Source organism: Netta rufina, assembly GCF_964035555.1.
Source record: "Netta rufina genome assembly, chromosome: 14".
Classification (NCBI taxonomy): Eukaryota; Metazoa; Chordata; class Aves; order Anseriformes; family Anatidae; genus Netta; species Netta rufina.
The window spans coordinates 18,442,215-18,467,179 of NC_140137.1; the positions used below are offsets into that span (position 1 = coordinate 18,442,215).

General features: G+C 41.5%; 1 protein-coding gene across 1 annotated transcript in view; it reads left to right on the plus strand.

The window, feature by feature from the left end:
• Window positions 1-18,733, plus strand: part of FSTL4 (follistatin like 4) — a gene marked incomplete at both ends in the record, with an annotated part of 199,594 nt that extends 180,861 nt beyond the window's left edge. Inside the window, 8 exons of the mRNA XM_084295100.1 lie at window positions 1,465-1,626; window positions 2,617-2,751; window positions 4,182-4,208; window positions 9,261-9,379; window positions 10,904-11,053; window positions 11,672-11,779; window positions 14,860-14,969; window positions 18,031-18,733. Of these exons, the coding sequence (XP_084151226.1) occupies window positions 1,465-1,626; window positions 2,617-2,751; window positions 4,182-4,208; window positions 9,261-9,379; window positions 10,904-11,053; window positions 11,672-11,779; window positions 14,860-14,969; window positions 18,031-18,733 (1,514 nt within the window). The remainder of the gene's footprint in view (window positions 1-1,464; window positions 1,627-2,616; window positions 2,752-4,181; window positions 4,209-9,260; window positions 9,380-10,903; window positions 11,054-11,671; window positions 11,780-14,859; window positions 14,970-18,030) is intronic.
• Between the last annotated feature and the right edge of the window lie 6,232 nt (window positions 18,734-24,965).

Genomic DNA, 24,965 nt, shown 5'->3' on the forward strand with positions numbered 1-24,965 from the left:
TTTTCTTCATAAGTAAAGGAAGTGGAAGAAGAAGAAATAAGTTCACATGTCCAGTGTAGAAGTGGAATTTAAAGACATGCCTTGCTAAACATCCACTTTTTTTTTTTTTTCTTTCCAGTTGCCCCTAGGCATTTCCTCTCAAATTACACTTGAACAATCTCTCTCTTTTAAAGCTATAAAAACAAGTAGACTTGAGGGCTTTCTGTCATGGCTGATTTCGTTCCAAGTATTAACCAGAGCTGATGACTCAGTGCTTTTTTAAGCAGCTGGTAGGTTAGACAGAAGTAAAATACATCTCTCTCTGGTAAGGGTCATAAAAAAATAGAAATAGAAAGATGTAAAGTATATGCTAGTGACTGTAATTATTCAAACTATCCCCGTATGGATGTATAGATATATGGCAAGCTGCAAATACAGATTTCATTTTATTCTAAAGCAACTGTCGAGTGCATTTAATTTTGCCAGTCCTGGAGCCTAATGATGGACTATACAAAAACACAGTAGGGGGTTAGATACTTTAAATCAGTGATTTACAGTGGAAGTTTGTTATTGACTCATTTAGGCATTTTAAAGCCCATTCATGTCTAAGAAGACAATCTGTCCCTTCGTTTTCAAGATGGAATTGCTGGTCTGGATGTGAAGCATATCTTCATGTTTCCTTTTATTAAGTCCCATGAGGTGAAAGGAAGGAGGGATGCTGGTGTGTTTTTCCTCCACATGAGCAATGTTGCAAATCCTCTTTAAAGTATGTGAGAATATTGTTAAGAAATAGTTAGTGGGTAGTGTTAAGTCTGGTTGATTTGAGCAATGAAGGCAGCATGATTAAAAATCAATGAACTTGTCTGAAATGGTAATATCATTAGTTGTTCTATCAATTTAGTATATTAAAGAGTTCAGAGACATCTTCCTGAAACATGGTAAGTCTCATTTTGAAAGCCTCCTAGGGAAAAAAAAAAAAGGCAAAAAAAAAAAAAAAAAGCACTTTATTTGTTTAGAATAAGAGGTAATAAATGTATAGGCCATTTCCCTATGTATATTTGATTAATACAATGTTGAATAACATGGTACATCTAATAGGAAAATGATGTGCAAGGACTCAGTTCCTCCCTTACTAGATTCAGTGGCATTTATACTTTATTTTTTAAGTATGTGAGTGTCTTCCTTAGGTTTTAATCCATCTTCCCTGAAGTTCAATCAGTCGCTTAATGAAAGAGAGCAGGAATGGTCCAAGTCCCAAATCCCATCTCCAGGTTGCTCCCTGGCATTGGCGTATTAGTTTATTCTTTTCTCGTATTATTTTCTGTTTTCTGCCCCGAAGTTGGGCTGTAGAAAAATCTTCACTGTAGCTTACACTGAAAACCAGGACACGGCTCATTCCCTCGGCTCTGGGATCAGACTTTCTCTGCAGCACGGGCTGGCAGCGGGCAGGTGAGCTCAACGTCACCAATTCCTTGTTCTCCGCAGTGCCGCCGGTGATTCGTGTCTACCCTGAAACGCAGGCACAGGAGCCTGGCGTGTCGGCAAGCCTCAAGTGTCACGCCGAAGGCATCCCTAATCCCCGAATTACCTGGCTAAAGAACGGTGTTGATATCATGCCAAAATTATCCAAACAGCTAACGCTCCTAGGTAAGAACAGAATTTTGATTAATTAAAGTATTGTAGACGGGGATTAAGGAGGATTATTTTGTACTTTAAACTAGAAGTTCTTGTACTTTCACTAAGCCATGGTTGTTGGAAATCGTGTTAGAAAACCCCTGTTCTTGCTTTTTATCTTTTTCTCCAGTGAATTTCTCGGGTAATACAGTATCGATTGATATAAGTGGTAACAGTGTTCTGCTAAAAGATGGTGTTCGTGATTCTCCACTGCCTTGCCTCTCGTGTACATCTGTGCAAATCAGAAGAGAGATGCATTAAATCAGTTCTCGGGTATAAGGACTTCACAGGGTGCAAGTCCACTGGGAATCAGCCTGTGGTTCCTGTGTCTTCTCACCCACCTCTGCAGCGGGAACTGGGCTCTTTGCTCTTGTTGGTCCTTATGTTTCAAATAAGGATGTAACAGGCACAATGAAAGATAACAATATTTCTTTGCAAATTTCTGTGTGATAATATTGAAAACCTTCCCCCCTACCATCCCAGTTGTTCTGTGGTACATCGCAGACCTCCCCCAGCACTGGTAGCACAGACACCCCCACATGGTTGGGTGCAATGGCTCAAAATCTTTCAAAGGTTTTAGACAACAGTCCCACTTCAGAAAACAAAATGATAGGAGGAACCGCAGAGAGACATCTCCCAAGTTTTTCATCATGATCTTATGAAGAAGTGTTTCCAAAATCAATGTGTATTTTTCTCTGCCAAAGCATTCTTTTTATTAACAAGGAGACATAAATGAAATTTCATTTATTCTTTGCACTTGGGATTGCTCTTTGTTTGGTTCTGGCACAGCGTTTGTTTGTGCTAATGGAAAGAAACAAAACTCTCATGAGAATTGCCCAAATATCTCCATTTATGTACGGGGAAGTGCTGTGCAGTGGGAATCCCTCACATTGCGGCCGAGGCAGCGGGGGGCAGTTAGCAGCAGTGGGGAACCCTGCTCACGGGTGGATGTCTTCCTTACAGCAAATGGAAGCGAACTTCATATCAGTAGTGTTCGGTATGAAGACACTGGTGCCTACACCTGCATTGCTAAAAATGAAGTGGGAGTGGACGAGGACATATCTTCACTTTTCATAGAAGATTCAGCAAGAAAGACCCGTAAGCTGAATTTTTCACATAATTTGTTTCTTTGAAGCATATTTAAAATGAGATGGCATACATGCAGTTTAATAGTTTAGGCCATTGCATGCATTATGTGGGACTTTTGCTCATCAGGTAATGACAACTTTGTCTGTGCATTGATCAGAGGATTGGAACTGTGTGGGGAAGATAAAACCTGTTCATCTAGAATGATGAGGCCTTTCATGTTCAAGAATCATGCTGGTATGTGGTATAGGTAACACCTTTACTAAAGTAAAGAATTGGCAATTTTTTTCAGATATCTAAGAATCCAAAACTTAATTTTTTGTTGAATTATTTATGGTTTCAGAAAAAACATTTCATTGATTTCTGTGCAAGACTTTTTTTTTTTTTTAAGACAGTTACCAATCAAAGTTCTCAAATACTTAGATGTTTGGAAAATGTTCTGATTTAATTCTGAGTTTATTTTATCTGTAATTACATTGCTAACTAATAAAATAGGTTTCCCTTGGCACGAAACAATCTTCTACTTCAAAGAGAAGTTTTCCCAGGAACTCTCAATTGTGTATTTCCCATAGGAGTGTGGCAGCGTTACCTTGTCCATACTGTCCCCAAAACACAATTAATGATTTTCCTCTGTGGAAAAGCTCACAGAGCCTGATCCTTCCTAATCATTCTGTCTTAACTACCTGGGAGATTGCCTGGGTTCACGGTGATACTAAAAGTCTAGGTGTGAATGTGATTTTGCTGTTTTCTGGCTGTTAATGTAGAAGTTGGCCATAAATATGCATTCTCATGGCAATTCTTTGGAAAAATATATTCTTTTCCTCATTAAATGGATTTATGTACTCTTATTAATATCAGTCTTTTCCCCGAAAATACTTACGCAAGGAAAATTACAGTATTTTGATAAATAATTGGACGTATCTTAAACAGAAATTCAAATATAGGTGTACTTTCCAGGAGGGTTTGAATATTAACAGAAAATGTAGTTTTTGCATGAAATTCCAAGAAGAAAATTGGCTGAGTGCATAGCTGCTATAACTGCCAGTCTCAAGCTTCTGAAAGATGTCATGTTTGCTAGCTGAAACTGTACAGAAAGCCACAGCCTGTACCATGCCTACAACTACATTTGAAGATAGCATCTTCTGTTCTGTAAGACTTTGATCTTTGCACAGGCTAAAGTTGTCCTCATTTCAGTGAGGATTTTTCCTATGTCATAGCTTCAGAATTGTCTCTAAAAGGAGCAAATGTGTTTAGAAATATGTATCTGTCCTTATTTTTACTTTACTGGGATGAATGTTACAGTTTTCACAAGTTAAACAGCTCATTTAAACATGCGTATGAATTCAGTTATTTGCTTCAATGAAAATTTTGACACTGTTTTTTTTTTTTTTTTTCCCTTTTCTTGATTATTTTCTGGCTTTCCCAATTTTCTGATGCTGCAGTTGCAAACATACTGTGGCGAGAGGAAGGTACTGCAGTAAAGTTCTTTCGTTGTAGTGATAATGTGCTTGTCTGCTTTAGTAATTCCATGATGGGCCATTCTGCACTGACTTGCCACTAACTCTGTCAACTTTTGCAGTTACCAGATTAAGTACAGACCAGAAGTTTAAATCTAAAGTATTCAAATGAGAGGTGTCACTCCAGTGAAATAAATCCTACTGATAACTTCTTACGTTTTCCCATGATGGAATAATAGATGACCATAAAATATAGAAAAATGGGAATTTTATATGAACTGCCACCAATGCAAGTTGCCTGAGATTCCCAAGCTACATTAACATACACAAGTGTCAGAAGTGCTCCCAAATTACCATAATTGAACATGTAAGGCATAAATTCAATACACTGCATTTTTAAGCAAGCAATTTAAACTCTTCCTCCTTAGTAGCACGTATTGATGTTTACTAGGTGAGCAACAAAAACCGTGTTCTTGTCTGTTAAGCAAAAAACACCCTCAAGTTTTACTTCCCTCTATCCTTTAAATCAATGCAGGGTAAAGGTTGCCCCATTTCTCCTTGTTTTAATTGGCAGTTAAGATCTCTAGTTTGATCAAATTTATAGTATGCCCTGCACAAGGTCAACATCTGCGTATCTTGAAAGCCAAATTAGGAGAAAAGCGTCCTTAAACAGCTAATTGACTCAAATATATTATGGAGGCACTTGAAGTCAAGATTGATTTGATTTTGTATGCACTGGTGCTGTAATTGTTTCCAAAACACACAGTGAGAAGCTCTCAAGCAGCTCATCCATATGCCACCTGAAGTACAGTGCCCAGAAGCATCAGTGAGGAGCCTCCTGCCTTTGGGCACTTCAGACTGCTAGAGCAGGGCATCCTACTCACTGGGAGAAGGTTCTTGGATTGTCCAAGAAGTCCAGGCATGAGACAGTTCTTGAGTTTGCCACTAGCATGTGAGGAAGCTGGGACTTTGCTGCCCTTCCAGCCTCGTGGAAGTCTCTGTGCAAAGACTGTTTCATAAGTCGTGCCCCCAGGTACCCACAACAAGAGCTGTGCTTTGTGCCCTTGGCTTGGAGCTTTTGTCATGGATTAGCCTAAAGGATTTTGGGGGGCAGAAGGAAAGTGCCAGCCTTTAGTAACTGGTGCTGCCTAGGTCTATAGCTGAGGTCCTACTGCTGGCTGCAGGTACGTACTCACACCAGATGCAGCTGGTTGGAGGTCATAAGATGTGGCACGACCACCTATGACAATTCTCCAGAGTTTGTATGCCACCCACAAGTGCCAAGTGCATGGCTTTGAAGAGTGTCTCTGTACTGCCAGTGTTCCTGTAAATGGCATTACGGGCACTAAGAATTGCTATTTCCCTTCTGCTTGGAAATGAAATCTCCAGCGCATCTAATCAGTCCAGCATCATCTGCATAATGCTACATGATTTAGTACTGCATCTCTTATGCTCCTTTTTAAAGAAAGTATTTGGATAACCCTACCAGATGTATAGAAATACTTAAAGAACAACTAAGAAGTTGGTTGCAGAAAGTCTTATTATAATTCTGCTAAACAATATGGACTTACTGCTTATCAACCTTGCACATTTTAAATAAAAGTATGAGCAATTTACAGGGAAAGCACAGGTGGTAAAAGCAGATTTACTATTGATGTTCCTAAGCAAGTCAGTATCTTTAGAGTAGGTTTATTCCCTTGTCTACATTCTATAGTATTTGTTCAGCACATTCACTTGAGACAAAGAATCCAGTAAACATACCTTAAGGTGAAATCTTGGCACAGAGAAGGCTCTTAGAGGGGAATGGTATTTTTGTTTTTATGTTTTAATATAAACTCTTAATTCTGTTAGAATGAAAACTTAAGTGTAAGTAGAAATATTAACAACTGGATTGGTAGACCTGCGCTCCCTCAAAATGATCACATCCTCACGCTCGCCAGGCCTGTGTCAACTGAAGCTATTTGTAGGATCCTATTCAGAATATTGCATAGAACCACCTTTTGCTGTGAGTCACAGTTTTAACACAAGTAGTCGATCATTTTGAAAGTTAGTCTACCAGTCTTCCCTCAAAACCTTTCACAGACCACACACAAGGAAAACCTCCAGAAATGAATGCACATAGCCAGGTAAACATGGGACTGGAAGCACGTGCAATATTTACTCAGCGTGCAATCTAGTTTTTAGTCTTTGTACAGAGAAGATGATGAGTAGCCCAAAAGTAGAGATTTGTTTTCATGCCAGTGTTCATTTTCAGAGTGCATGCTGCTTTCTTTATTCCTGGATAAAGGGAACATATCTTGCCAGCAGGCAATCATCAGTTATATAAAGCCATGCACTTAAAAAGTTGAAAGCCTTTTTGTTACCTTATGTAAGTTCTTAAATACTTTCAAGCATTTAGATTAAACTGAGGAAAATTATTCACGTATTGGTTCAGAGAAGAGTGTTGCCCTGTGACAGATTTGCCCTTTGATCTCCAAGGGGAGCGATGCAGATGTACATCTCAGTGGAGGCTATATTCCTCAAATAAAGAAATCTCTTGTCGTCTGCTGCCCTCCTGAATTTCAGTCTTGAGTCAACAAGTGCCCATGCTTTATTTCTTCAGCTGATGAAAAAATAATAAGGATGGTAGAGCCAGCATCATCTGGAATGGTTCAGATGTGATGGGTTACATTTAGAAGGCCCTCACCATTCTCTGGTCTTTTTGTTATAACAGTTTTTTGTCAGACAAATGAGGTCTGTTGGCTTTAGATTTAGAACTAGTTGTGTCATCCAACCTGTCTTCAGTTAGAGAGGATGGCAAAAGCCAACAAGAGCCCTGGTCATAAGTCCTCTAGCTCCAAGTCTATTACTTGCCTCACTAGTATCAATCTTGTAGCTGAGCAAAGTTCTCCTTTCCCACCTGTGTATTGGAATAACTCCCCAGAGCAAGCAGTAGCAGCAGTACAATCCAGCTCGGAGTCTGTTTTACCAATTCCCCTGAGCTTGTTTATATATGTACCCCAATCAAGACTTGGCAAATACTTTGTAAGTCACAGTAAAATGCCTAGTCTGACTAGTAAAACACCTGCTTCGTTTAAAAATCAGTATGAAGATTACTGACTGCAACAGCATTTTAATTTCATTTCATGAACTCTGAAAAGAGCACGCCTTCAGTGTACCTCAGTGTTGTTAGTAAATTGTGTCATATTTTAACCAGTCAGCAGTAAAACTTGCAGTTGTTTTACTGTAAAATAAGTGGTAGGACTTGCCAAGTCACTTGCTCTAAGTCTAGATTAGAAAAGTATTCTTGTGACAAATTAAGGCCTTAATTCTGAAATACACACTCGTATGTGGAGTTTTAGATAAATTCACACTACTTTTGTGCATGAAAATAATGATAAGCATCTTCACAATGGTTGTAGTTTGTTGCCTGCCTGTCTTCACGTGTTAGGATTGCAAAACTTCCCTCATGAATGTGCACTCATTCCAGACAGGGCCAAGTTCTGCCCTCTGTGCATTCACCCAGCTCCCATCGAAGCAGGTGGGAGCTGTGTGCATGCTGTGAGCGCAGATTTTGGCCCAAAATGCCCAAATGAAATGCTTTGTCAATATACTCTTTAAAAAAATAGTCCTTAAAAAGGTAACTTAGTTGTCAATAGGAGTTCAGTAGCTTTTTTTCTACATGCATGATCCCTCACCGTGGCATCACATTTAAGGATCCTGGCTCCTGTACCTGCCTGATGCCCTGACTGGGGTATTTCTGTTTTTTTAGAGAGGTTTAACTCAGCAAGCACCTGATTCTGAGAACTTGTTCTCTGAAGCCACTTATTTGGCACAAGAAGAGGGTTTTTTAGCTTCAAAAAACCCTCCTAACCTTACTAAACTGTATACTCAATTAAATTCTCAAAAAAAAAAACATATCCAAATTACACATTTGTATCATGAAGTTTTCCCGTGATGATTTGCCTCAGCCGTGCAAACACTTGAGATGTGAGAAGCCTTGTAGACATGAGCAGGGTTTAGAGCTGCCACCACAGGAGCAGCCAAAGGAATTGTAATGCTGAACATCGTTGAGATCCGTAGAACTGGGAACTTATTTCTCCATGGTTAAAATATAATTAATAACAAATTACAAATTACAACGTCACCATATCGTTGGCAGATAGGTACACATCAGCATTACTGGGGGTGACAGTAGTCACTGCAAACAGTTATTGGTGGTGGTACAAAAAAAAAAAAAAAAAAAATTGAAATGATGCTTGGATCTTTCTAACTGGAGTGTTTGAAAAGATCCTGAACATTTCTCGGAGATACTTATTCCTGCAACTGCATGTAGCTGAGGAACTGAATTATCAGTGTTTTAAGGCATTTCTGCATGACAGAAATGAGAAAAAATGCTCTAACAGCAAAGCAGTGACAGACAGCTAGTTTTCCAAATCTCCTGGAATGCCCCAGTTGTGGATAAATGAGTGCTATTGCAATGCTGAAATACTCCACATTTGTGAATTACAGTTTGCAAGATTTCAAAAATGTATTTGTTTTGGTGGCTATAGTTCATTCAGATAGTTTAAGAAAATAGAGGATATATTTTCATTCGTGGACAGCTGTTAAGCACATTCATTTTGCGTCACAGTTGCAAGAAGTCAAGTTTATTGTAATAAGACAGCTTTGAGATTAATTTAAACTAAAGCTTCTCGCTCGGTTCTCAAATTATTAGCAAACTGTTTTTAATGAAATCATAACAAACCAAAGCCATAGTCTGAGGAGGTACAATAATCACACAGAGGCTTATTTAACTCAAGTCCTGCTTTGTATGTTAGCACAAGACCTGAACACCAATGCTGGTGTACAGCTGCCGCCACCAAGGCAATGCATTTTTGAATGTGTCTGTACCTCTTCACTCCTTGAAGCCCTCGTTGTGACATGAAATTTGATTTTGTGAATGCACTGACTGCATCCAAATGACCAACCTTTATGTAAGGCAGATTTTGTTTGTTGGGGAGAAGTGGGCGAGTTCTTACAGTCCTAACAGCTATGGATATGTGCATAAAAAATCCTCCTCCTTTTTCTTTATCCCCCTTCAAGGCCTGAGTGTTGGGAATATGTTCTATGTCTTTTCTGATGATGGGATCACAGTCCTTCAGCCAAATGAATGTGAAATCCGCAGGCACATCAGGCCCGAAGAGAGGATTTTCACGAGTTATGTAAGTCCTGAACCCAGCAGCTAGAGCTGACAGCTGGGAAAGTTTCTCTTAATCTCTTCAAGGGTTGTTACTACCAAAGGTTGACAGTTATGTTGTGACTTGGTGGGCTTGACATCCTTGAGGTTAATCATCTCCACTTGAAAATTAAGGGAACTATGCATGGGATAAACCTTGGATACATTTCCCAGACTGAACCAGAGCTGGGAGGTAAATAAGGATGCAGTGAGGTTTGTTGTGCCGTGCTGGTCCTGCTGCTGAAGCAGAGACCCACGCCATCCCTGCTTGTTGTCTGACATTTACTGCCAGCACCAAGTTTACCTAATCCTTGCTGTAGGAAATTACAAGGAAAATTTGTTGCCATGTCAGTGAATTTCAAGCACTGGCTCGTACACAGGAGCTCAATGTAGCAGGTGGGATAATGTGTGCCTGGAGGCTCTGAGAGGCCAGTGTTTTCTGTGACCTGTGTCATGTACTCCACTACAATAGCACACATCATGTACACACTCAGGAAACTTACATCTCCTAAAATACATCCAGAAATGCTTTGTTAATGCTTTGTTAACTCCTTCATTTACTTTTATGAAAATTCCGATTTACAGGGTAAGCAGAACATGATCATGAGCCTTGCAGGCTGGGTTAGGCACTACTACCATGGGCCATGATCTTCCTATGAGTCTGTATTCATTGTTTTCTAAAACTCATACATTTGTGGTTGGTAGTGTTTTTTTATCTACTGGAATACTTTAACAAAACTTAGTTTGTACATAATATTAAGCCACACTTCAGCTGTTTCTACTTAAAGAAAGACATCTTGTGTTTCTTTTCCAAAGAGCTGTAAATATTGAAGAGGTGGTTCTGGAGAAACAGCTTGAAAATCACAGAGGAGAGCAGGCCCTTAAAGAAATAATGTCAGCACAGTGGTGGGCATAAAAGGGACTTTTATCGTTATTATTTGGCTGCCCTTCAGAGAGACCTCTGAGGGTTTCCCATGGATATCGTAGTGCCCTTTGCCATGGTATTGGGAGGTTTGACTTTTTTTCCTCCCTTTTCTCTTTTAGCATCCTGAGTGTTTGCCATGTAGACAGTGATACCAGCCTACAATTTATAAGGGTTCCTACAACAGAAGTGTCCTCATTTGCTGTTAGAGGTGTAGCTGAGCAGTGTAACTGAAGGGCAGGTGATCCTCCCTGCTCCCCTTGGTTTGGGTGGATGCGGAGCAGAGTCCAGGCCAAGGAGCTGCTCTGTGCCTGGCACACTGCTGAGGATGAGGAGGGCAGTCTGGAGCCTGTCCGGTGGGGTCCAGCTGTTTGATGTCACTGGGTAGGGCCAAGCTGCTGTGTGGTACCAAATAAAATAATTACTTTGTGTTTTCCAGGAAAAGAAAGAAAATAATCCTCACCCTAATGGAATCCCTATGGAATTGTTTTCTGTGGTTTTCAAAGCTAACCTTCTTAGAGCTCCAGACCCTGAACTTGTAGAAATTAATCCTCTTTTCCTCTTTTTTTTTTTTTTTTTTTTTCGCAGGAAGAGATCTGTCCTAGAGTGGAAGGTGAAGGCACTCAATCCTGCCTCTGGGCTTCAGCGGTCAATGTCAGAGACAAGTATATTTATGTGACACAGCCTAAGCAGCACAGAGTAATGATAATTGATATCCAGACTCAGAAAGCCATACAGGTACCTACAAAGGGAAATCTTCATTCAGTGATGGCAAAAGTTCAAAAAGACTTTGATATAGGGAAATGAGCGTAGATTTTTGCCCAGTGGATCTGCTGACATCACTAAAAAGTTTGGCCTGTGTTGCTTTCACCCGTGGGGTCACACAGTCATTCACTGCTCTGAAATCTCACTGGCAGGAAGAAATTCCTTTATGGGGTGGCTGTCATCATCTCAGGGCTGTTTCTGCAGCTGGGCTTGCAGCTAACGTGGTAAAATAATGCTAGAACTAATTTCTGATATATGCTTACTGAGTTCCTCCCTGACCTCGGTTATAGGTAGGTTAGGAAGAGTGAACTGACGCAGGTATAGTTCAGGCAGAGAGTGGATCCTGATCTGCTGTAAGTAACAGAAGTTGGAGGGACATCTAGCCAGAAAATGGAACTGAGCAGCCAGATTTTCTATTGCTGGTGCTGCTGCTGATCCCCCTGTTGATGAGAAGGTAATTGTACAAAGCTGTACACATGAGCGTAAACGGTGGTACATGGAAATGTCTACAGTAAACTAATGTAATGTGTATTGTGTGCATAATGAAATACATGTCACTGTGTAATTATGTATGTCTTTTTTTTTTTAAAGTCCTTGGATGTTGACCCGTTACCAACCAAGTTGCATTATGACAAATCCCACGACCAAGTGTGGGTGCTTAGCTGGGGTGACATGCGGAAATCCTCGCCAACACTGCAGGTAAGCCCTTCTGCACCCGAGCCCTTGCCCTTCCTTTGCTTGACATCCTCAGTAGCAAGCTGCTGACTGGCTGCTTGCAGGTAATTAACAGCCTTTAATGGTCTGGATGTAAAGCTGCTTTTTCATTTACATATCTAGTGTGTTTTATTCATCCCTCTTCTGTCCATCCTCACATATTTTTCCTGCTGTTTAATTTGTTTTTGAGCAATGACTGTGCCATGGGCTGGCAGCAGGATGGCTTTGTTGACAAGGTCTATTTTGTTTTAAGGCTGATGACAGAGCCAAGTGCCATAAAGTCATCCAGCACGGGCTGGCAGCAGACTGCGAGCAGCACGAGCATGCGATGCTCCGAGTCATTTGTGCAGCCAGCGTGAGTGCAGCTTCTTTTTAGCTTGATTGAGGTCTAAAAGCAGTGGGTACCAAGAAGCCTGAAAGAGCGTACTTTCTGCACAGAAATCTGTCACTCTTTAGCCTATTGGTAGTATTTCAGCAGAGGTGCAAGTCAGGTTGAGCAACACACGTTCAGGGAAAACATAGGGTAAGGACTAAGTGCAGTGCACCCTTCTCAGACATTACGAAGACCTGCAATTTTTTCTGTCTGCAAACAATTTGCGTGCATTGTGTGTGAAAAGGAACATTGAAAGGTGAATGCATTGCACTGTGCCTCAAGATTTGTAACTCATTTCAGGATTGCTAGCCTATCGCTCTCAATAAGGTTAGAGCAAAACCACCCTGTTCTCTGCTTTGGTAAAGACATTTACCTCTTCTTGTCTTTCACGTGGAAGTCCAGGTTTTCTGTCACTTTCTGCACTAAGTTGCTACTTATTTTCCTTAAACTTTATCTATTTTTTCACTTCTCTCTCACAAGCCTTCGGCTTTCTTTTTCAGTGTTGATGGAACATAATGCAGCAGAATTTTTATCACAGTAAAATGCAAATCTTTAACAGAGAAGGTGGTGGGTTTGTTCAGTGCTTCTGAAAACTACGTATTATGATTTAAATAAAAGAGAAAAAAATCTCAAGGGTATGAAAGAAGCATGATCAGCAAAAATAAAACCTCGGGGACATGTTCTGCTGTTGGGTGTCAGTGACTGCACTGGAGCAGAGCCAGTGAGCTCCCTGCAGCTGCTTACACTCAGCGTGGCTCTGACCAGCACGATGCTGTCGGGGCACAGTAATGCACATCAGCTTGGACATCAAAATTAGCTTCCTTTTCTGGATTGCCCTGGGGAACTAGCTTCTCTTGTGTAGGCATCTGACTGGGCATTTTGCTGCTGCTGTATGTCATATGACAAAGTGGACACCAAACCTGATTTGATCCATCCAGACGTTCCCCTCTGTAGTAGTTATTTTGTGGCACCTGCTGCCCAACCTTTCTGGACCCACGGAAGACTCGTGAATATCTTTTTACCAGAAAATTTGCTTCTGGAGCTACATCAAAGCATTCCCAAACAGAGTGAGGGAGGCAGAGGAGAACAGGGGCCGTGCTTTCTGACCTGAAAACCTGCCCATCTGTAGGCTACACCAGTCGTGAGGCTGCCCAAGGCTTTGCTGGAGGCAGTGCCCCCTGAATGTGGGATGAGCACACCGTGCAGTGCAAGGTAGCGTCCACAACCTGCAGGCTTTCAGTTATAATGAGGAACAAACCAGCAGTTCAACACAGGCATTTTCAGCAGAAACAGAATGGGGGCAAATCAACAAAGTTTTCTGAGGCAGTGCCACCAGCTTGCATCACCTAGGCACTAGCACAGTTTCCTGAACAGAGTATAAGGAGACAAAATGGGCTCTCTTTACCCTTTCCAGCTTAATTTCCTCCACCCAGCTGTGAGAGGTTTCTGTAATTAAAGGAGAGATGGCTCAAGCATGTGATTATTAAAAAGAACACACCGTCTGCACAGCTGGAAACTTGTTATGAGGCTCCAGCTCTCAGATAGTCCTTTCCGTTAGCTTTATAAAGTGCAGTTACACATGTGGAGAGTGGGATTAGCACCAGCATTAGCAGATCTTTTTCTTTTTTTTCCAACTGTCTTTCCCTGAAGGTGAGCAGCAACTAATCTGGTGAAGTTCGTTCTTCAAACCCAGAGTTGTTAGCCGCTGTCGTGCAATAAAATATCTTTTTTAATAAAAATGCTACTGTGTAAGTAGACCTAAGTTTCTACTAGTTCTGTGGAAGTCAGAGATTTATCAAACAGCCCATGCAGCCGACTAATGGGATGCTGTTGTTCAGCCATTACTGGCCTTGTGAAAGCACTGTGCGGGAACAGGCATCTTTCTTGAGCAATATAATTGGAAGAAATCTAAATGGCATGGTCAGAATGGCCATCGGAACTGGGCCTTGTAGGGTTTTAGCATTTCCTGCAATGAATTATGTAGCTATAAACTCAGAGCAGCTACTGTTGCACATTACATGAGCAGAGTATCCCAGTGAATAGACTAAAGTCGTCTTGAACCAAGCAAATAATCTGAGTATTTAACATCTTCATTAGTGAAAACTTCTGCTTCTCCATGTCCGGAGCAGTGGGGGAGCAGAGTTTCTGTGTCAGCAGGGGTGTGGGTTGTGCCAGGGGGTGGCACGGGGGGAACAGCAAAAGGGACTTGCTCTGCTCCCCCACAAGTCTTGTATGGTGCAGTAGGTGGATGAAAAGGTCTTCTCCTTCAAAGTGATAATTGTGAGCTGTGAGTTAGTGTCTGAGCCTTCGAGCTGGTAAATTATCACTGCACACCTAAGTGAGATTAATAAATATGACCATGAAATAACTGTTTATTTTAGACAGCAAGGAATAAATTATTGTGGTCTTAGTGTTGTCATGCTATTTCAGCTCCCGCATGACTGCTCTTTCTTGCAATATAAACGTCTTATGAAAGTAGAGCTGTGTACTTACCTTACAAATGTCAAGCCTCAAATACTATTTATTAGCACACCTTTTTCAAGGCAGCTACACCAAACAGTATTTTGAGGTCGTTAATCAATTTGAGTCTACTGCATCCTTGGGAAAAGCCACTCGCCACCGTGTATGACTGTGTAATCTGTATTTACCTTTCTGCTTCTCTTGCACACAACCTTGTGTGTATTTATTGCAGGTAATACCAGAGGCGAGTGCAGGGGAGTATCAGCATGTTATCCGCACGCCGTTTGAAGGAGTGGATGATTTTTTTATACCACCTACAAATCTTATTATTAATCACGTCAGGTAAGAAATCCTCTTAATGAATATCGACAGTGACCACACTGCTCATTTCTAGTGAGGATCTGTCTAATAATCTTACAGCCCTTTACAAATGTTAATGAATGAATTTGTGATTGAGCTAAGTATTCTTGTTTCCATTTTCACGCAAGAAATGGAGAAATGCCTGAGCAAATTATTTATAGTTACTCATCAGATCAATGAAACAGTGAGAAACAAACCTCAGCTTCCCATAGCCCTTGCACGGGCATTCAGACCTCAGCTTGGTCAGCCAGTCCTTAGCAAAGCACAACATGCTGCCATGGCTTGTTTGTGCTGGGAATTTGGTGGCCAAAAATCTGGCTTCCTCATCTCAAAACCTCTTTTTGGATCAAGGATTTGTTGCCAGAAGTGGTAAAAGTTTATGCTGCTCAAAGCATAAAGCGTGGTCCTTCCACATGTTTCCAGCTACTTACCCATTCAAATATTAGATGTGTGTGTGAGGTGTAAGGTTTGAGCAGAAACACGATATGCACTGCGCATTAAAAAGAAGAAGAAAAACAACACCTCTACAAAGCATCAGTTTTGAATGTTAATGTGATGTAGTGGTTAATGAGATTGCATAAGTTACATACTAATAACTTGGAGTAATACTGACTGCTTCCCAGCAGGAACAGGAAGCCTCCCATTAAAGTTATCAAAATTGATGATAACTACAAAGCAATTTATACTGTTCTTACCATGTTATAACATAACAACTGCTTAATCATCTCCTGTCACCAATATAGTTTAACTAACTTAAACACTCCAAAAATCATAATGTAGCTCCTTACAGTAAGTGTAGATTCCCTGCAAGGAACACTGAGGTCACACTTAAATTATTATGTGTTGAATCTGATCCAAAATAAATAACTTTGCTTCTTGAAGCACAAAATAAGACATACTTCATGGTTTTCATTCTTAATTTTTCCCTACCTCACTTTTCCAGTTTGCTTTCAAACTATTGGTATGAGTAAGAGTAGTGCCAGGAGGTAGACAGCTGCTGAACGTTAAAGACTGGGATGAGGAGGTACAGTCTGGGTTCAAAGACAGGAAAATTGAACAATTTTTTTGTTTGTTTTCTTTTAGAGTTGTTTGTTTGTTTGTTTCAGTGTGATTAATCAGCTGCATACAGATGATCTTCCAGGAAAAATACTAAAGGTAGACAACTGCCTATAGTTCTCCATGTGCAAAGCAGAGAATGCTGTGCCTAATTTCCTATTTCATTTGTTCAGGGCCAGATCTTTGTCAGTTCTCTCTCACCTTCAGCACAAAAAAATAATTGCTCACAGTCTAATGAGACTTACCGGGATCATGTTCTAAATTCTCCACTCAGAAACAATAAATGGCGATTCCAGCATTTCACAGGAAGGTGAATATTTAAGCAATCTCTTCTGAGAGCCAAAAAATATTTGTATGCAAATGTTCCTGCATATGTATTTCAGCTGCCTGTTATTTCAGATGGATATCTAGAAATGTATCCATTTTTATTAGTTCCCAGGGTAGATTGCTGCCTATTAAAAACTCTCTAAGTGCAAGGTTCTCGTTGAGATTTCAGATCACAGATTTCATGCAAGCACTGTGCCTCTTCTGCAGCTGTGTGCACATAAAACACATTCTGACCCACTTTTTTAAATTAAAGTTTATGATAAGAACCATTTTTAACTTCTTCAGGCATTTGGCCAAGTATTAAGGAAGTCTCAAAAAATGCTGTAAGGGAAAGCATTTTTTAAAGTGTACTTAAAATGCATTCATCCAGGAGAAATACAAGTGTCATATCCAATTTCCCCACACACAGTGCACTACGAATCTCTACTGCAGATATTTTGTGAAGTCTCTAATGGATGTGAGTGTAATGGGAAAATGAAAGGCTTAGCCCAGTGATTTTCATGGAATCATACACTACATTGGCTCGTTCTTTAGCAATGAAATCATTGCTGAGTGTCTCATTGACAGACAGATTAAGAATAAAAAAATAAACCCAGTGTTTTAAGCAAAATATCTATTATCTGCACGCAAGCACAGTCCTCCATGTTCCAAAAAGCAATTTTACATCTTTTAGGGAAGAGATACAAAACTAAGCACTCACTTCATTTCCTTCTCTTCGCATTGAATGGATGAAAAGATGTAAAATTAGTTTTTGTAAGTCAGTGCCAGTGACCTGTGAATCCAGGGGAACACAAACAGGCTGCTTCTATGGGCTCCCTCTCAAATTAAGCAGAAACCTTTCTGGCTATTCTTGACCTTTTTTGTCTTCAGCAAAGGTCAGGTGTGCTGCAGCATATATCTTTTAGAGAGCATTTATTCTCTGCTCACTGTTGTCTGCCCTCTCTGGAGCATGAAAACAAAGACCACTTTTCTGCAGCGCACCCTTGCTCATTATCTGTCCTGAGAAATGGTTTCCACCTTTCCTGGGCTGGCAGGACAGTGCCTAAAGCAGCCTGCTCCATGCCTCGGCCTCGCAGCTCCTGCAGTGGTCCCCAGGCACCACAGGCACAAAGTACACGTCAGAGCTGCCCTCAGATGCTCTGATTTGGGCACGTTGGTGTTCGCTCCGTGGTTATAAACGTAGTTCAAAGGTGCTCTCTGCCCCCAGCCTGACAGGGAGATGCTCTCTGTTGAACACTTTCATGTTTCGAGGAAGTCTTGAGTATCTAATGAATTACTTCTACCTAGAACTGGAACAGATTCAATACATAACTGGTCAATGTGCTTACCTACCAAAGGAAAAAAAAAAAAAGAAAAGAAAAAAAAAAGCCTTGCTATTCCTGTTGTAAATTGGTCTTCCTAATAAAAGACTTGGAATCAAATACCCAAATACATATCCAGGCTTCCAGGATCAGTTGCTAATTTGCACTGAAATGTATTCCTCCTTTTAGTGCATGTTAGAAGCACTAAAACAAGAGAGGTTTCTTGCAGAAACCACACGGCGTTATTGCACAGAAAATTAAGAGGACAGTTTCCCAGTTCTGATGACTCTCCTCTTCTTTCAAGCACACCATCAGGTCTCCGGAGTCACATCTCCTCAGTGTCCTGTTTTCTATTTCAGATTCGGCTTCATCTTTAACAAATCGAAATCCGCCGTCCACAAAATCGACCTGGAAACCGTGACCCACGTCAAGACCATCAGCTTCAGAAACTACAGCTGCGTGCCGCAGGCCATGGCCTACACCCACCTGGGCGGCTACTTCTTGGTGCAGTGTAGGAGGAACAGGCTGCGGGCTGCCTCGCCGCAGCTCCTGATCGACAGCGTTACCGACGCTGTCATCGGCACCAACAGCGACGTGTCGGGCACCCCGCACGTCTCCCCGGACGGACGCTACTTGGTCAGCGCGGATGAAGACAGTGGCAGGATCAAAGTCCAGGCTGTAACTGTCCAGGGGGAGATCAAGTTGATTTATGACTTACAAACAAACATACACGTATCCGATCTGACATTTCAGCCCTCTTTCACTGAAGGCAATCAGTACTATATATATGCTACTTCACATTTGCAAACAGATGTGCTTTTTGTAGAGCTGTCAACGGGGAAAATGAATGTACTGAAGAATTTAAAGGACCCTATCACATCCAAAGACTGGCCCTGGAGCAGCCACAACAGAATTATGAAAGACAGTGGATTATTTGGACAGTATCTCATTACACCAGCTAAAGATTCATTGTTTGTTATAAATGGGAAGCAAAATACGTTACGGTGTGAGGTTTCGGGTATAAGGAGGGGTAACACAGTGGTCTGGGTTGGAGAAGTATGAAGAGCAATAGCAGTAGAGCCTTAGGCAGGCAAGTACCAGTTGGACCTTTACACTGCAACAAATGAGCAGTAGCATTGTATATTTTTACACTGGTAAAGAAAAAAAAAATGAAAAAACAAAAACCCCCTGTATAGGCTTCATGGTACAACACTGGTCTACTTGCAAGTTTTATAAGGTATGCTCTGCTAATAGGAAGTGGTTTTGAAGGGTTATTTTTTATTTAGGGGTATGATTTGTGGTTATGAGAAAAATGCTGGGAAGCGAATAATATCTCCACTGAGATATCACATAAGCCACAAAACCTAGCGAATCTGTAGAACAAAACAGATTTTGAGTTTCCGTATTGAGGAGCTTTTATGTTATGTTCAAGCCATCCGTTTTCTTTCCGTACGCCTTGCCCGCTCGCTGTGCTGGCTGCCCCACCTGATGACTGCAGTTAAAATTCACCTTTGGATGACGAGGGAAAATAAGCATCAGAGAGCAGTTTTCAAACTGCAGAAACCTAGGAGAGCGATTTAATGAAAACTGATCAGTTTTCTCTGCAGGATGGCTTTGGGAGGATTCACGGATGTGATTTCAGAAGGAGGCATAACAGAAATAGTAACTGTCAGCTCGCTTTCTTCTGTGCTTAATTTTGCTCCTGGTACTACTGAAAGCAATGTTATGAGTCCTGCCTCTTCTAATGCATATGTGTATGATTGCATGTGAGAAATTTGGCATGAAATATCCAGGCCATTAGAGTGGATAAAAGCCAGAAAGCACTGGGGGGTCAGAGTTTGTGTAAAAATATTTATGGAGAAGGGGGGCATTAGTCCTTAAGTAGCTTGTGAGTCCGGTCAGCTTGGGCACAGGATGCAAAATCTGCTCTTCAGTGGGCAGAGAATTAGTTATGGCTGTTCCCACAGGAGGCAGCAACGCTTCTAGAAACTGTTGGTTTCTCTCATTAAATATTTAGTAGTACTGAAGTCACTGGGTTCTTCACGAAATAATGGCTACAATGGCGTAGGGTATTTTAAATAGGAAACTCACTCACTTTCTAGTTGTAGCCTTAATTTTCAGGCATTCTGGGAAACAATTTTTCTTTGTATTTTTTTTTTCTCTCCATTTCTAGTACACTTCTTTATAGTCAATTATCTTTTAGTTACGAGCAAAGAGATTCTTGTAAAACCAGCTGAATTACCCTAGAATGCAACAGCTGGCATTGAAAAATTTAAGTTCAGTTCTCATAAAAGTATAGATCCATTTGCGCATTTGGAAAGATATAAAAACTTTTTTAGTTGTTTTTCTTTTCTTTTTTTTTTTTTTTTTGTAACTTTCTGTGTTCATCACCATGAAGTAATCAGGGCAAGAGCAGCTATGGCTCGCGAAGTGGTGCAAGCCATGGGAGCACCACGGCCACTGCGAACAGATGTCTGCGAGCAGGTGGATCCCACGTGCTGCTTTGAAAATGTGGGCTTGATGTTGGTGAAAGCTCTCTCTGAAGGTAAACATCTTGCATAAGAGCCACACATTGGCCTTTTGAAAGACCCAGCTCCTTTCAAGAGCGACCTTGGTGCCCAGAGTTTGTACGAAGGAAGTGCTGCACACATCCAGTGATATTTTAGTGGCGCAGTAATTATTTTCCAAGACAGATGCTTGAAGTCACCCATTTCACAATGCACACAGAGGGATTTTTACATGAGAAGGATGCAGACTAGCAGTGGTAATCTTTGCTTTAAATGTTCAACTTTAACCAAAAGAGAAGCATTTTAGCATGGCTGTAGACCTGAAGTATTTTAAACCATTTCGGTTCTATAGAGAATATATAAAAATCTGTTCAGACAGACGAGAACGGGAGATGAATCCTATGAATTCATTAAACATGGAGTCCTTTAAATTGCCCTTCAACACCCATAGGCTTAAACCTACATGTGTTTTCACTTATGAGCCATAAGGGTTAGAAGAGACTATCCCATCATTGCAACACAGGCATATAAAAGAGATTGGCATAGCCTTCCTTTAGCAATGCATGGTGTCCATGATTTTGTACTCATCTGGTTAGGAAACATACCCATGTCAAGAAAAGGAGGAGACCAGCTTTGTAAGTACCTTTAAATATGCACAACTCCTTTCTTGATTGAAGCTGTATCCATACATTGCGGTCATCCTAAATGTGTTTTACTAAGGCCAAACACTGCTCTCGTGTTATCTTTTATGACTTCTTGACTATTTTATTATGCCTATGTTTCCCTGTAGAGACGTTCATTGTGTCATAGATCAAATATTACTTTTTTAAGAATATTTCAAAAAAAAATGTAAATATCTGTTCAGGTAAATATTCTTGAGGCTGGTTTATATATAGGCTGTGAAAGATGTGTAACAGACCTCACTTCTTCCTGTTTGTTGCAAACTATTGGAATAGCGTTCACTTGAAAACTCCCACTTGGACCTTTCAAAGATGTTCCCTTTCTTCCCCTTCAGCCCAAGTTCTGGTGATGTGTTTTCTAAATTATCCTAACGGCTATATATCATACTTAGAAAACGAAGTACAACTTAGATTGTCCACACTACTTGTGAACAGTTCCAATGATGGTCAATTCTGACATTAAAGTGCTGCACATTTGTTACTCTGATTTTATTTTTTGTTATGACATGGAGATTTTATATATACTCAAAAAAATGTCGTCAAAAAGTCCTTTTTGCCTTCCAGCTCTGTCAAAAGGAGGGTGCATTGCCTTATTTGCAGTTTCTTTCCCACTCTCTTGGTGTTTTCCACCAATTAACAATTAATTCCTACCTAATAAATTGATTAATTAATCACAGTGATTAATTGAAATTAAATTAAAGTGAAGTAATGACCATTTAGTTATTCCATATCCGTTGGGTATTCTGACACTCGGATCACAGAAGAAAATGATTCCTGGTCGACAATGAGACTGGTCCCAAGATCAGATGCGTTTTCCATTCAATGGTGAGGTTCAATAGCAGTGTAATGCAAATAGTGTTTCCCCTTAATATTTCCCTTAATATTTCCATGGTCTAAATCATTTTTTTCTTGACCTTACTATACAGCCCAGTGACTATTTTGAAGCTCTCCATAAATTGGAGAGAAAAGTCACAAGTGCCTCGCGTTGGAATCTGCGACACCCTGTTCTTACCATTTAATACACCAATTATTTTTTTAACCTCTACCAGAAGTAACCCAATTTCCTAAAGGGCTTCCATGGGCAGAGGTAGGCACACCCCTGGGATCGGTGACTGCTCAGCTGCCCCTGCCAAAAGGGACTTGGCCTTTAGGGCTGCTGAAAGACATTTCACCCCCGTGGAAAGGATTTGGCTGTCGGGCTGTGTTGACCCCCATGAACACGGCTTTGCCCGAGAGACACAGGAGTCCTGATGACCTGTTGACAAGTACTTATTTACTTGATTTATACCATGATTATGTCTTAATTACTGCAGTGCCCAGCAGCGTGCTAGGTACTGTGTAAAACAGATCAGGTGGCCAAGCTCTCTGCTCTGTAAGGAGATAACAGCTAATTCCCTGTCTGACCTTACAGCAGGTCACCAAAATGATGGAAAAGGAGGAACTGGAGCTGGGGAAGATTAAAGAGTTGACATGAGTGTACAACCTAGTGGTTAATCAACAACGCGGACATGGCATGATGCCTGCATACTTTTTTCTAAGCACCCCTTTGTCTCTCCCCCATTCAGGGCCTTATTTTTAGCAAACATTTAAAGGGGGACTTTCTTAGCTGTTCTTGGTTTTCGTTGAACCCCTGGGACTGGGACTGGACCACTTGGCCCCAGGGATTTCCCTGTCTTACTGTGTATCCTAAAACTCACGCTTGGATAATTTGTCCCCTAGAAAATCCGGAGTAAATCCTGCTCATTCAAACAAAGTGCGTGCTGCAAGGCAAGCAGCCAGCACCTGGTTTCTGTGCTGCGTTACATCTGACACTACACTTACTGCCTGACTCACAGCTTTGCACATTTTTTCTTGAATGCACCCCCAAAAAAATGTGCAATGCAGTTAGGTTATGGAAAACACAGCAGAGGTCAGTTTTATATTTACTTACTTGCTCCTGGAGCTCATTCCCCTGCCCACCCTCTCTCTCTGGTGCTGAGCACGGGATGAGCTCCCAGCCAAGAGCAGCACGCTGGGGATGCGAGCACCAGTGACAACCTGGAGGTTGCTTGAGGAAGACCCAGACACCTGCAATGCCAAACTTTTTCAAATGGCAGCAACAAGAGGATTGGTTCTTTTCTAATAATGATCTCTGAAAATAAATAAATAAATAAATAAAAATAGGAAGGATGTTGCACATGACCCTGAAAAGAGAGGACAGGCAGGCAGGCAGATGTATTTCACCTCTGCTTACATGTGGAGAAAGCCAGGATGCCCCAAAAATGCAAAGATCCTGGCTTGGGACTGGTGTCTGAGTGGTGGGACTGAGCTGCAACCTGGGACAGAGCTGCATTGCCTGCCACTAAGGGGCAAACACAGAGCCACGACTCCTTTTATTTTATTATTTTTATTTATTAATTTAATTATTTGAATACCTCAGTCCTTGTGCAATGGCAGCTGGCCAGTGCAGCCTGATTTATTTGTCAAAATACCCTGGTTGCCCAAGTCCCTGGCCACCCAGTGCACGTAGACAGGGCAGGATGGTTGGAGCAGGACCAGCCCAGCCGCAGCACCGGCCAAATCACTGCCCATAGCTCTTCATTGCAGCGCTGTGTTTGTACTGAAATATGCAGAGCCTGGTGGGGAGATGCACCCGAGTGATGTTAGTCCTCACAGACATGACAGGCTTGTAGAGAAGCTCTGCTTACCTTCATTTTCCTTCTTTTCAGTAATTTTATTTGTCCTTGATTGTAACAAAAAGGAGGCATCTTGAAAAGGGATGAAAACTCATGCAAGTGGCACAAAAAGCAAAGGTAAAAAAGGTTCTTGCAGCTCTCCTCTTATGTCTTAGAGTTCGGGAAATGCAGGGGAGTATGGGTCATATTTTCTAAATGCTTGCAGATGCAAGACAAAAAGCAAGAAAAAACAAGAAGAAAACACCATTATTTTTGTTAAACAGTTCCCAATATTAACTTCAAACAGAAAAAGCCCTGCTGCAGTGCCTCTACCGTGCAAATTGCCACTGCCTAGAGGCTTGTTTAATTAAGCACTTCAGCATCTCACCCTTGGCAGTCCGTGGTGCCTTTGACACTTGTCCAAAGCCATCAGATAAAGGCAGTGAGCACAGCAGCGAGCAGCCAGCCAGCTGCGCCCGGTAAACAAGACAAGCACTAAATCAAACAAGACGCCCATCCCAACACACGAAGGTCAGAGCACTGGCATTTCCAGAAGTAAAAAATCAAATTCCCAGATTAGCAAAGGTTTCTCCCGCAGCCACGTGTGTGATGCCATGCACGGCTCCATGCAGCTGGCCCCAGGGCCTTGCACCATCCTCCTGCTCGTACACTGAAATCGTGGCAGAGCAGGGAGCCGAGCGTTACCTGAAAAGGAGCTTTATTTATTTTTTACTGCAAGAAGTACTGCAGGGGAAGAGGTTTTAATGTTTTATTTAAGGCCGTGATAAACCAGATGCTAACTGACTTGGGGAGGAGGAGAAGGGCTGACATGCGGGGAGCAGCATAACTTCTGCACAGCATTTGTTTGGAGGGCTTGCAAAGCCTGGCCTGAGCATGGTCCAGCATCTCAGACTCCCACTTCCCTTTGGCAGGTCCAACCAAGCTAGGAGAGAGCAATAAGGCATCTGCTAGTCATTTCTATTATAAATAAATAAAGAAAAATAAAAATCTGCATTAGTTCCTGCTTTCAATCCCCCAGACCACTGCATGCTGTAAGCTGCTTCTGAGCTAGACATCAGACCCGCACAGCCTGTTGTGCAGGCAGTCAGGTATGTCTGATATATTACATCGATCTGTATTTGCAGTGCTGCATTGGGCTCATCTTATTTATGCAGGGACACCAAAACTGTTACTTTAACACGCGGTGTTGAGAATACTGGCAGACCACAAGTAGAGGCTTACTTCTGGCTTATTAATTGCCCTCTGTAGCATCACCTGCCTTCAACTGGCTGATCTGAAACGGCAGATACCCCACCTAACAGATCAGCTTCAGGCTGTTGTCTTCACCCAGAGCATCATCCCGTTAGTCCTCGTGCAGTTATAATCCCTGCCCCTCCTGAGCACAGCCAAAATGCCCCTGAGAGGCCCCGTCTCCCTTGGCAGTTTTCTGACC